Genomic DNA, 13,895 nt, shown 5'->3' with positions numbered 1-13,895 from the left:
CGCATACAAAGTGTATAATACACTTTGTAATGTTTACAAAGTGTATTATACAGGCTGCCTCCTGCCCTGGTGGTCCCAGTGTCCGAGGGACCACCAGGGCAGGCTGCAGCCACCCTAGTCTGCACCCAAGCACACTGATTTCTCCCCCCCCCTGCCCCAGATCGCCCACAGCACCCATCAGACCCCCCCTGCCCACCCCCCAGACCCCTGTTTGCACCCAATCACCCCCCTAATCACCCATCAATCACTCCCTGTCACTATCTGTCAACGGTATTTTTTTTTTATCCCCCCCCCTGCTCCCTGCCCCCTCCTGATCACCCCCCACCCCTCAGATTCTCCCCAGACCCCCCCCCAGACCACCCCCCCTGTTTACTGTATGCATCTATCCCCCTGATCACCTGTCAATCACCCGTCAATCACCCCCTGTCACTGCCACCCATCAATCAGCCCCTAACCTGCCCCTTGCGGGCAATCTGATCACCCCCCCACACCAATAGATCGCCCGCAGATCCGACATCAGATCACCTCCCAAATTCATTGTTTACATCTATTCTCTCCTCTAAACACCCACTAATTACCCATCAATCACCCATCAATCACCTCCTATCACCACCTGTCACTTTTACCTAACAGATCAGACCCTAATCTGCCCCTTGCGGGCACCCAATCACCCGCCCACACGCTCAGATTGCCCTGTGACCCCCCCTTATCAATTCACCAGTGCATTAATTACATCTGTTCTTCCCTGTAATAACCCACTGATCACCTGTCAATCACCTGCCAATCACCTATCACCCATCAATCACCCCCTGTCACTGCCACCCAATCAGCCCCTAACCTGCCCCTTGCGGGCAATCTGATCACCCACCCACACCATTAGATCGCCCGCAAACCCGCCGTCAGATTACCTCCCAAATGTATCGTTTACATCTGTTATCTTCTCTAAACACCCACTAATTACCCATCAATCACCCCCTATCACCACCTGTCACTGTTACCTATCAGATCAGACCCTAATCTGCCCCTTGCGGGCACCCAATCACCCGCCCACACGCTCTCAGATTGCCCTCAGACCCCCCCCCCTTTATCAATTCGCCAGTGCATTAATTACATCTGTCCTTCCCTGTAATAACCCACTGATCACCTGTCAATCACCTGCCAATCACCTATCACCCGTCAATCACCCATCAATCACCCCCTGTCACTGCCACCCATCAATCAGCCCCTAACCTGCCCCTTGCGGGCAATCTGATCACCCACCCACACCAATAGATCGCCCGCAGATCCGACATCAGATCACCACCCAAGCGCAGCGTTTACATCTATTCTCTCCTCTAAACACCCACTAATTACCCATCAATCACTCCCTATCACCACCTGTCACTGTTACCTATCAGATCAGACCCTAATCTGCCCCTTGCGGGCACCCAATCACCCGCCTACACGCTCAGATTGCCCTCAGACCCCCCCTTATCAATTCGCCAGTGCAATATTTACATCTGTCCTTCCCTGTAATAACCCACTGATCACCTGTCAATCACCTGCCAATCACCTATCACCCATCAATCACCCCCTGTCACTGCCACCCAACAATCAGCCCCTAACCTGCCCCTTGCGGGCAAACTGATCACCCACCCACACCAATAGATCGCCCGCAGATCCGACATCAGATCACCACCCAAGCGCAGTGTTTCCATCTATTCTCTCCTCTAAACACCCACTAATTACCCATCAATCACCCATCAATCACCCCCTATCACCACCTGTCACTGTTACCCATCAGATCAGACCCTAATCTGCCCCATGCGGGCACCCAATCGCCCGCCTACACGCTCAGATTGCCCTCAGACCCCCCCCCCTTATCAATTCGCCAGTGCAATATTTACATCTGTTCTCCCCTGTAATAACCCACTGATTACCTGTCAATCACCTATCAATCACCCATCAATCACCCCCTGTCACTGCCACCCATCAAATACCCCCTGTCACTGCCACCCATCAATCACCCGCTGTCACTGCCACCCATCAATCAGCCCCTAACCTGCAAACTGATCACTCACCCACACCAATAGATCGCCCGCAGATCCGACATCAGATCACCACCCAAGCGCAGTGTTTCCATCTATTCTCTACCCTAAACACCCACTAATTACCCATCAATCACCCCCTGTCACTGCTACCTATCAGATTAGACCCCTATCTGCCCCTAGGGCACTCAATCACCCGCCCACACCCTCAGAATGCCCTCAGACCCCAGCCCTGATCACCTCGCCAGTGCATTGCTTGCATCTATTCCCCCCTCTAATCACACCTTGAGACACCCATCAATTACCTCCTGTCACCCCCTAGCACACCTACCCATCAGATCAGGCCCCAATTTGCCCCGTGTGGGCTCCTGATCACTCGGCCAAACCCTCAGATCCCCCTCAGACCCCCTTCCGATCACCTCCCCAGTGCATTGATTGCATCTATTTTCCCCTCTAACCACCCCCTGAGACACCCATCAATCACCTCCTGTCACCCCCCTAGCACTCCTATCCATCAGATCAGGCCCAATACAACCTGTCATCTAAAAGGCCACCCTGCTTATGACCGGTTCCACAAAATTTGCCCCCTCATAGACCACCTGTCATCAAAATTTGCAGATGCTTATACCCCTGAACAGTCATTTTGAGACATTTGGTTTCCAGACTACTCACGGTTTTGGGCCTGTAAAATGCCAGGGCGGTATAGGAACCCCACAAGTGACCCCATTTTAGAAAAAAAGACACCCCAAGGTATTCTGTTAGGTGTATGACGAGTTCATAGAAGATTTTATTTTTTGTCAACAGTTAGCGGAAATTAATTTTTATTGGTTTTTTTTTCACAAAGTGTCATTTTTCACTAACTTGTGACAAAAAATAAAATCTTCTATGAACTCACCATACCCCTAACGGAATACCTTGGGGTGTCTTCTTTCTAAAATGGGGTCACTTGTGGGGTTCCTATACTGCCCTGGCATTTTAGGGGCCCTAAACCGCGAGGAGTAGTCTAGAAAACAAATGCTTCAAAATGACCTGTGAATAGGACGTTGGGCCCCTTAGCGCACCTAGGCTGCAAAAAAGTGTCACACATGTGGTACCGCCGTACTCAGGAAAAGTAGTATAATGTGTTTTGGGGTGTATTTTTACACATACCCATGCTGGGTGGGAGAAATTTCTATGTAAATGGACAATTGTGTGTACAAAAATCAAACAATTGTCATTTACAGAGATATTTCTCCCACTTAGCATGGGTATGTGTAAAAATACACCCCAAAACGCATTATACTACTTCTCCTGAGTACGGCGGTACCACATGTGTGGCACTTTTTTACACCCTAAGTACGCTAAGGGGCCCAAAGTCCAATGAGTACCTTTAGGATTTCACAGGTCATTTTGCGACATTTGGTTTCAAGACTACTCCTCACGGTTTAGGGCCCCTAAAATGCCAGGGCAGTATAGGAACCCCACAAATGACCCCATTCTAGAAAGAAGACACCCAAAGGTATTCCGTACGGAGTATGGTGAGTTCATAGAAGATTTTATTTTTTGTCACAAGTTAGCGGAAAATGACACTTTGTGAAAAAAAACTATTAAAATCAATTTCCGCTAACTTGTGACAAAAAAATAAAAACTTCTATGAACTCACCATACTCCTAACGGAATACCTTGGGGTGTCTTCTTTCTAAAATAGGGTCATTAGTGGGGTTCCTATACTGCCCTGGCATTTTAGGGGCCCTAAACCGTGAGGAGTAGTCTTGAAACAAAAATGACCTGTGAAATCCTAAAGGTACTCATTGGACTTTGGGCCCCTTAGTGCAGTTAGGGTGCAAAAAAGTGCCACACATGTGGTATCGCCGTACTCGGGAGAAGTAGTACAATGTGTTTTGGGGTGTATTTTTACACATACCCATGCTGGGTGGGAGAAATACCTCTGTAAATGACAATCTTTTGATTTTTTTACACACAATTGTCCATTTACAGAGGTATTTCTCCCACCCAGCATGGGTATGTGAAAAAATACACCCCAAAACACATTGTACTACTTCTCCCGAGTATGGCGATACCACATGTGTGGCACTTTTTTGCACCCTAACTGCGCTAAAGGGCCCAAAGTCCAATGAGTACCTTTAGGATTTCACAGGTCATTTTGAGAAATTTCGTTTCAAGACTACTCCTCACGGTTTAGGGCCCCTAAAATGCCAGGGCAGTATAGGAACCCCACAAATGACCCCATTTTAGAAAGAAGACACCCCAAGGTATTCCGTTAGGAGTATGGTGAGTTCATAGAAGATTTTATTTTTTGTCAAAAGTTAGCGGAAATTGATTTTAATTGTGTTTTTTCACAAAGTGTCATTTTCCGCTAACTTGTGACAAAAAATAATATCTTCTATGAACTCACCATGCCTCTCACTGAATACTTTGGGATGTCTTCTTTCCAAAATGGGGTCATTTGGGGGGTATTTATACTATCCTGGAATTCTAGCCCCTCATGAAACCTGACAGGGGGTCAGAAAAGTCAGAGATGCTTGAAAATGGGAAAATTCACTTTTTGCACCATAGTTTGTAAACGCTATAACTTTTACCCAAACCAATAAATATACACTGAATGGGTTTTTTTTTATCAAAAACATGTTTGTCCACATTTTTCGCGCTGCGTGTATACAGAAATTTTACTTTATTTGAAAAATGTCAGCACAGAAAGTAAAAAAAAAATCATTTTTTTTGCCAAAATTCATGTCTTTTTTAATGAATATAATAAAAAGTAATGGGTGTATCACAGGTGAAAGAAGGGAACGGAGTCGGCACTACAGCTCACTGCATGTACTGGGAGGGAAACGGCAGGAAGGGCAGTCTTCTAAACCTTAAGTGCAGACAGCGTGCTCAGGCTACGTGTGGATAGAAGATGCAAACATAGAGACAAAGTGGGTGAGCCGGCACTTGCTGTGTACTGTCTTTTATTCCAAAAGGTGGCATAACATAATTCCATATCACATAGACAATATGCGGTGGGTTAACATACCATAAAAGAAGGCTGCTGGAGGTGGGTGGGTGCTGGGCACAGAGGAGCCTGACGGCCGTTTCGCGCTAGGTACGCGCTTCCACGGAGGCTATAAGCTGTAAGCTGGCTGGCCGGGCTAAAATAGTTACCCTTGCGGCGTGCGGCGGACTTCCGGCGCTTGGAGCCGCCCATCCCACTCCCTGCAAACCAATCCTACGCTGGAGCGCATGTATGCGCTCCAGCGCCGGCTGGTGAGGGGGAGTGACGTCATGTTCCTCCCTTAAATAGAGGAGGAGATCGTGAGAAGAGGCTTAAGAGGGAGGAGGTGCTCCTCATCTTGGGAACTGATGCCATGGGCCCGTTGGGCTTAAATGATTATACTGACTTTTCCTGTTTCCTGGATCCATGAAATGTGTATGAAGTATTGATGTATTCCAGCGAAGTTAGGGGTACCCCCCATGGTTCCTGAACACCCTCTATCCTCCCCCTTCTCCTTCCCCCTTCCCTTCCTTCCCTTCCTTCCTATTCCTGTCTTTCCTTCCCACCTCCCTACCCCTCCCTCCCCGCCCCCTTCTCCCATCCCCCTTTCCTCCCCTTGTCCAGTTTTTCCCATTTTTCCCCTCCCTTTCCCCCTTCCCCCTGTGTTATGACGTCCATAAATAGGGATTGTCCAGCATAATATTAATAATACCTGCTTCTCACTCTTCCCCTTTCTTGCATGCCCATCCTGTATGTGCATTTTTAGTCACTTGTGCACCATGACAGTCAAGTCTTTTTAATTAATATATTGGCAACTTGTCACTTTATAATGTATTAGGGCTGTTAATCTTCCCTATTTTACTCAGATGCACTTGTGATAATAATGCTTTTATCACTATATAGTAGATATATTTGTTTCAGGTCTTTGCACTAAGAATTGTCACTTTAACACTGCACCCTTTTCCTGGGCCGCAGTTAGACCTTCCGCCACATGATGGCGCCGAATCCAGGAACGGAAGCTATCCATTGCAATAGCAATAACAGCCACCTAATGCAGTGTGGACTGTCTAAGCTTCCGTCCTCACCTGACGTCACTCCCCCTCACCAGCCGGCGCTGGAGCGCATACATGCGCTCCAGCGTAGGATTGGTTTGCAGGGAGTGGGATGGGCGGCTCCAAGCGCCGGAAGTCCGCCGCACGCCGCAAGGGTAACTATTTTAGCCCGGCCAGCCAGCTTACAGCTTATAGCCTCCGTGGAAGCGCGTACCTAGCGCGAAACGGCCGTCAGGCTCCTCTGTGCCCAGCACCCACCCACCTCCAGCAGCCTTCTTTTATGGTATGTTAACCCACCGCATATTGTCTATGTGATATGGAATTATGTTATGCCACCTTTTGGAATAAAAGACAGTACACAGCAAGTGCCGGCTCACCCACTTTGTCTCTATGTTTGCATAATAAAAAGTAAAAATCGCAGGAGCAATCAAATAGCACCAAAAGAAAGCTTTATTAGTGACAAGAAAAGGAGCCAAAATTCATTTAGGTGGTAGGTTGTATGAGCGAGCAATAAACCGTGAAAGCTGCAGTGGTCTGAATGGAAAAAAAGTGGCCGGTCCTTAAGGGGTAGAAAGACTGTGGTCCTCAAGTGGTTAAGGTGGCACACACCATACAATTTTTTAAATATCTGTTCAATTTAAGCATTGCAATCAATTTTTCTGACTGATTGTAACATTTCAAAAATATGACCAATGTACCACACACGTATGTTCAATTTTTCCTCAATTATGATAAAAATGATTGGAAACTGACAAAATTGCTAGGGTGTGTGTATTAATAAATTGACAATCTAACACACACCATACAATCTTTAGAAAGATTGAAGAAAAATATCTAGCATTCCAGATTGGTAAAAATCGAAGAAAACGGGAAATCCGATCGGATTTTTCAGTCGAATTAAAAATAAAAAGCTTTCAATCTTTTCGGGAGATCTGATCGTTTTTATTGAATTGCCGTAAAATCGGATCATTTTATTGTATCGTACCTTTACTATTGTAATGCCCAACGACACAGAGACACTCCACAGTGCTCTGCTGTTACCGAACAGGTGTTTGTGAATTGAAGCATAGTATTTAACTAAATGACTGAACTACTACTGTACCTGTGAAAATATTGAGGAATTAGCAAAAAATAAAATCTAAAATACCGAATGCTGTATTTTCCCGACTTTTTTTTTTTTTTTATTATTGAACAGCCTTTGATGAATTGAAGCCATTGCGTATATTATAGATAATGGCAGTTGGTGCTGTCTGTAACGATCGGTGTAACACAGAGAGGGTCTGATTACCGGTGATCTGCAGTATCACCGAGAATGCAGAATATACCCGATTATTGATGATCTGCAGTATCACCGATAATCAGATATATCTACTAACCTCTGGACACCTGAGATGAGAGTGTTTGGGTGCAACAGTATACTTTGAGGAAAGCACCCAGGAAATGTGAGCAAGACAGTAGGATCTACTGTGATGGGTTAGCTTCCTTCCACAAGCCTGCTACTCCCCAAGGGGTGGAGCCAGGCTGAGACAGTGGGAAGGACAGAACGTGAGTGACACCAGTGGAGGAGTGTCACTGACAGATCTGTGAACTATCTCCTAACAGGGGAGATAGTTCTCGAGGTCGGACAAGCCAGGTCGTAAACACATGGACAGATAAGGTACAGAGACAATAGGCAGATACAGAATCCAGAGACTAGCCAGGTATCGGCAACAGAGAATCAGAAATACAAGGTACAAAATCAGAGATCAGGAGAATGGTCGGAAATGCAGAAGGTCATAACAGATAATCAACAATGTCTAAGCTTGAGTGTGAGCTCCAAGATTCTCACACTCCAGGACTAACTAGATCATACAAATAATACAGATGGTACAGAATTCCTAGACTAAGGTGTGAGATCCGTAGTCGTCAACACCTTGGAAACTAGTCTAGATGACAATACAGATAGTAACAGAATTCCTAGGCTAAGGTGTGAGTTCCGTGATCATCAACACCTTGGAAACTGTCTAATAATCACAGATACTGACAAGGTCTGAGTGCTACCACGTAGTGATCGCAACGCCAGACACCAGAGAAATGACCAGCACCCAGTATATATACACTAGCGCTCACCAGCGCCTCCCCTAAGTGCTGGACCAATGAAAGTTGCTGCAATTGTCAGCTGACCGGCCTGGTCAGCTGACCCTCCTCTGACTGCCATAAAGGCCCTGCCTCTCTGCGCGCGCACGCGTCCTCCTGAACCAGTGTGGACTATCAGTCCAAGCCACACCAGTCATGTGTTGTAATGTTGTTGCTGTATGGGATGCGGAATCCGCCGCCACGCTGTCTGAGCGTGCGGCGTTTCCTCCGCATTCCGCCTTACTGAGAGAAGCAGGCCTACCATCTTTCCCCGAATTTAAGACATCCTCCAAAAGTAAGCTCTAGCCCATATTTCGAGTATACTCGAAATATAAGGCATCCTCCTAAAATAAGCCCTAGTTAGAATGGGCGCTAGGGTCCTGCTCCACATACCCCCCAATAGGGAATCTGCCTATATATACAGGGGGAATCTGGCTAAATACTAAAGGGGGGATCTGGCTACCACCGCAAAATATAAGACCTCCCTGAAAATAAGCCATAGCACATATTTTGGAAGGAAAATTAATATAAGACAGTGTCTTATTTTCGGGGAAACACGGTATGCGAGCAACTAGCCGCATTGGACGCGGAATCCGCCGCCCTGTAGTTAGAGCATGCGGCGGTTTCTCCGCGTTCCAACTGCGTCCCAACAGCCATGTCAAACACGGAATCAGCCGCCTCACTCTGAGTATTGGCGGCGGCTTTTCCGCGTTTTCTCACACTGTCTATATTTTTTTGTCTGCCAGTAGTAAAGATGATAACATGCAGGCTGAATGTGGATCAAACTATATGAACAATTTCTTGATCTCTTGTGTTTTTTTTAACTCTTCACTTTGCAGTGTGTTGATTTACTATATTTTTACCCCCTTTACGCTAAAGTTCCTCTCTAAATTCAAATGACCGTGCGACCTACTAGAAGAAGACATGCACTGGAGTGTAGGAACCCTTCTAGGGTTCTGGCTTACGTGGTACACGTGGGCGGCCATGATGAGATCTCTCTACAGGCGTGGTCAGAGAGGGAAGGGTCACATCCGCAGAGGAACCTGCAGGAGAACATGCCAACAACACGTGTTACTGATCATTGTACAGACAAGAATACACAGCTGTACTCCTCTGCAGTGGTCAGAGAGAGGTCACATCCACAGAGGAACATGCACGTGTTACTGATCATTGTACAGTATGGGGGAGGGGAGGTAGGTACAGTATGGGGGAGGGGAGGTAGGTACAGTATGGGGGAGGAGGTACAGTATGGGAGGAGGGGAGGTAGGTACAGTATGGGGGAGGGGAGGTAGGTACAGTATGGGGGAGGAGGTACAGTATCAGGGGGGAGGGGAGCAGTGTTCTCCCCAGGGCTAATTAGGTAGGTGTGGGGGGGGGGGGAGGTACAGTATGGGGGAGGGGAGGTAGGTACAGTATGAAAGAGGAGGGGATGTACAATATGGGAGGGGGGGTAGGTACAGTATGGGGGGGGGGGAGGTAGGTACAGTATGGGGGGAGGGGAGGTACAATATAGGGGAGGTACAATATGGGGGGAAGGTAGGTACAGTATGGAGGGGGGGGGGAGGTAGGTACAGTATGAGGGGGGAGGGGAGGTACAATAAAGGGGAGGTACAATATGGGGAGAGGGGAGGTAGGTACAGTATGGGGGGAGGGGAGGTACAGTGGGGGGGGGGGGGAGGTACAGTATGGGGGGAGGTAGGCACAGTATAGGGGGAGGGGAGGTAGGTACAGTATGAGGGGGAGGGGAGGTACAATAAAGGGGAGGTACAATATGGGGGGAGGGGAGGTAGGTACAGTATGGGGGGGGGGACGTACAGAATGGGGGGAGGTAGGCACAGTATGGGGGGAGGAGAGGAAGGTAAAGTATGGGGGAGGGGAGGTACAGTATGGGAGGAGGGGAGGTACAGTATGGGGGGAGGGGAGGTAGGTACAGTATGGGGGGGGGGAGGGGAGGTACAATATAGGGGAGGTACAATATGGGGAAAGGGGAGGTAGGTACAATATGGGGGGGAGGGGAGGTAGGTACAGTATGAGGGGGGAGGGGAGGTACAATATGGGGGGAGGGGAGGTGGGTGGGCACAGCACTGAGAGGAGGCACGCACTGATCCGGATAGAGGGGTGGGTGGGGCTCTAGCGGTAGTAGTGACGTCACATACCGGGCAGCAGCGGCTCCGGTCAGAGACGGATCAGCGGAGGTTTCGCTCTCCGGGCGCCGCCATGACAGCAGCACCGCGCATGCGCGTCGACCCGGGATCCCGCCCGTGACGTCACCGCTCAGATCCCGCAGCGCTGCTTTGACCACGCCCACCCGCTGCTGTGCCTGCCTGGCTCCTCCCACCCCTAAGTCTTCACCCAATCACGTTATCGCTGCTCCATCCTCAGCCCTGAATTATTGTATTATGTTTATAATTATATAGTTATTATTGTCATTTTTACTGTGTATGAATATATTAATGTACAACAAGAGAGACTCAGAGTGTGACCTATAGGAAGATCCTAGGGGGAGGTGACCCTCAGCGGTGTGACCTATAGGGGAGGTGACCCTCAGCGGTGTGACCTGTGGGGAGATAACCCTCAGCGGTGTGACCTATGGGGAGATAACCCTCAGCGGTGTGACCTGTGGGGAGATGACCCTCAGCGGTGTGACCTGTGGGGAGATAACCCTGAGCGGTGTGACCTATGGGGAGATGACCCTCAGCGGTGTGACCTGTGGGGGGAGATGACCCTCAGCAGTGTGACCTGTGGGGAGATGACCCTCAGCGGTGTGACCTGTGGGGAGATAACCCTCAGCGGTGTGACCTGTGGGGAGATGACCCTCAGCGGTGTGACCTGTGGGGAGATGACCCTCAGCGGTGTGACCTATGGGGGAGATGACCCTCAGCGGTGTGACCTGTGGGGGGAGATGACCCTCAGCAGTGTGACCTATGGGGGAGATGACCCTCAGCGGAGTGACCTGTGGGGAGATAACCCTGAGCGGTGTGACCTATGGGGAGATGACCCTCAGCGGTGTGACCTGTGGGGGGAGATGACCCTCAGCAGTGTGACCTGTGGGGAGATGACCCTCAGCGGTGTGACCTGTGGGGAGATAACCCTCAGCGGTGTGACCTGTGGGGAGATGACCCTCAGCGGTGTGACCTGTGGGGAGATGACCCTCAGCGGTGTGACCTATGGGGGAGATGACCCTCAGCGGTGTGACCTGTGGGGGGAGATGACCCTCAGCAGTGTGACCTATGGGGGAGATGACCCTCAGCGGAGTGACCTGTGGGGAGATGACCCTCAGCGGTGTGACCTATGGGGAGATGACCCTCAGCGGAGTGACCTGTGGGGCGATAACCCTCAGCGGTGTGACCTAGGGGGAGATATGACCCTCAGCGGTGTGACCTATGGGGGAGATGACCCTCAGCGGTGTGACCTGTGGGGGGAGATGACCCTCAGCAGTGTGACCTATGGGGGAGATGACCCTCAGCGGAGTGACCTGTGGGGAGATGACCCTCAGCGGAGTGACCTGTGGGGCGATAACCCTCAGCGGTGTGACCTAGGGGGAGATAACCCTCAGCGGTGTGACCTGTGGGGAGATGACCCTCAGCGGTGTGACCTATGGGGAGATGACCCTCAGCGGAGTGACCTATGGGGAGATGACCCTCAGCGGTGTGACCTGCGGGGAGATGACCCTCAGCGGTGTGACCTGTGGGGAGATAACCCTCAGCGGTGTGACCTGTGGGGAGATAACCCTCAGCGGTGTGACCTATGGGGAGATGACCCTCAGCGGTGTGACCTGTGGGGAGATGACCCTCAGCGGTGTGACCTGTGGGGAGATGACCCTCAGAGGTGTGACCTATGGGGAGATGACCCTCACCGGAGTGACCTATGGGGAGATGACCCTCAGCGGTGTGACCTGTGGGGAGATGACCCTCAGCGGTGTGACCTGTGGGGAGATAACCCTCAGCGGTGTGACCTGTGGGGAGATAACCCTCAGCGGTGTGACCTATGGGGAGATAACCCTCAGCGGTGTGACCTATGGGGAGATATGACCCTCAGCGGTGTGACCTGTGGGGAGATGACCCTCAGCGGTGTGACCTGTGGGGAGATGACCCTCAGCGGTGTGACCTGTGGGGAGATCACCCTCAGCGGTGTGACCTGTGGGGAGATATGACCCTCAGCGGTGTGACCTATGGGGGAGATATGACCCTCAGCGGTGTGACCTATGGGGAGATGACCCTCAGCGGTGTGACCTGTGGGGAGATGACCCTCAGCGGTGTGACCTGTGGGGAGATGACCCTCAGCGGTGTGACCTATGAGGGAGGTGACCCTCAGCAGTGTGACCTGTGGGGAGATGACCCTCAGCGGTGTGACCTGTGGGGAGGTGACCCTCAGCGGTGTGACCTGTGGGGAGATAACCCTCAGCGGTGTGACCTATGGGGAGATGACCCTCAGCGGTGTGACCTGTGGGGAGATAACCCTCAGCGGTGTGACCTGTGGGGAGGTGACCCTCAGCGGTGTGACCTATGGGGAGATGACCCTCAGCGGTGTGACCTATGGGGAGATAACCCTCAGCGGTGTGACCTATGGGGAGATATGACCCTCAGCGGTGTGACCTGTGGGGAGATGACCCTCAGCGGTGTGACCTGTGGGGAGATGACCCTCAGCGGTGTGACCTGTGGGGAGATGACCCTCAGCAGTGTGACCTATGGGGGAGATGACCCTCAGCGGTGTGACCTGTGGAGAGATGACCCTCAGCGGTGTGACCTATGGGGAGATATGACCCTCAGCGGTGTGACCTGTGGGGGAGATGACCCTCAGCGGTGTGACCTGTGGGGGAGGTGACCCTCAGCGGTGTGACCTATGGGGAGATAACCCTCAGCGGTGTGACCTGTGGGGAGATGACCCTCAGCGGTGTGACCTGTGGGGAGATGACCCTCAGCGGTGTGACCTGTGGGGGAGATGACCCTCAGCGGTGTGACCTGTGGGGGAGATGACCCTCAGCGGTGTGACCTGTGGGGGAGGTGACCCTCAGCGGTGTGACCTATGGGGAGATGACCCTCAGCGGTGTGACCTGTGGGGGAGATGACCCTCAGCGGTGTGACCTGTGGGGGAGATGACCCTCAGCGGTGTGACCTGTGGGGGAGGTGACCCTCAGCGGTGTGACCTATGGGGAGATGACCCTCAGCGGTGTGACCTGTGGGGAGATGACCCTCAGCGGTGTGACCGATGGGGGAGGTGACCCTCAGTGGTGTGACCTGTGGGGAGATAACCCTCAGCAGTGTGACCTATGGGGGAGGTGACCCTCAGCGGTGTGACCTATGGGGAGATGACCCTCAGCGGTGTGACCTATGGGGAGATGACCCTCTGCGGTGTGACCTGTGGGGAGATGACCCTCAGCGGTGTGACCTATGGGGGAGACGACCCTCAGCGGTGTGACCTGTGGGGAGACGACCCTCAGCGGTGTGACCTATGGGGAGACAACCCTCAGCGGTGTGACCTGTGGGGAGATGACCCTCAGCGGTGTTACCTGTGGGGAGATGACCCTCAGCGGTGTGACCTGTGGGGAGATGACCCTCAGCGGTGTGACCTGTGGGGAGATAACCCTCAGCGGTGTGACCTGTGGGGAGATAACCCTTAGCGGTGTGACCTATGGGGAGATATGACCCTCAGCGGTGTGACCTGTGGGGAAATGACCCTCAGCGGTGTGACCTGTGGGGAGATGACCCTCAGCGGTGTGACCTGTGG

At 51.2% G+C, this 13,895-nt stretch overlaps 1 protein-coding gene across 5 annotated transcripts in view; it reads right to left on the bottom strand.

The window, feature by feature from the left end:
- LOC137571121 (zinc finger protein 544-like) overlaps positions 1 to 10,444 on the bottom strand; it is a 119,433-nt gene extending 108,989 nt beyond the window's left edge. For 3 of the 5 annotated variants that reach the window (XM_068279830.1, XM_068279832.1, XM_068279831.1), the window contains exons 1-2: positions 10,325 to 10,443; positions 9,134 to 9,211 (exon numbers count right to left, since the gene is read on the bottom strand). In XM_068279830.1, the coding sequence (XP_068135931.1) occupies positions 9,134 to 9,154 (21 nt within the window). In that variant the 5' untranslated portion in view covers positions 9,155 to 9,211; positions 10,325 to 10,443. Of the gene's footprint in view, positions 1 to 9,133; positions 9,212 to 10,324 lie in introns of all 5 variants that reach the window. The other 2 variants (XM_068279833.1, XM_068279834.1) reach the window with 1 other exon arrangement.
- Positions 10,445 to 13,895: the final 3,451 nt, after the last annotated feature.

Source organism: Hyperolius riggenbachi, chromosome 4 (assembly GCF_040937935.1).
Source record: "Hyperolius riggenbachi isolate aHypRig1 chromosome 4, aHypRig1.pri, whole genome shotgun sequence".
NCBI classification, from domain to species: Eukaryota; Metazoa; Chordata; class Amphibia; order Anura; family Hyperoliidae; genus Hyperolius; species Hyperolius riggenbachi.
This window is presented reverse-complemented; position numbering and strand designations above follow the sequence as displayed.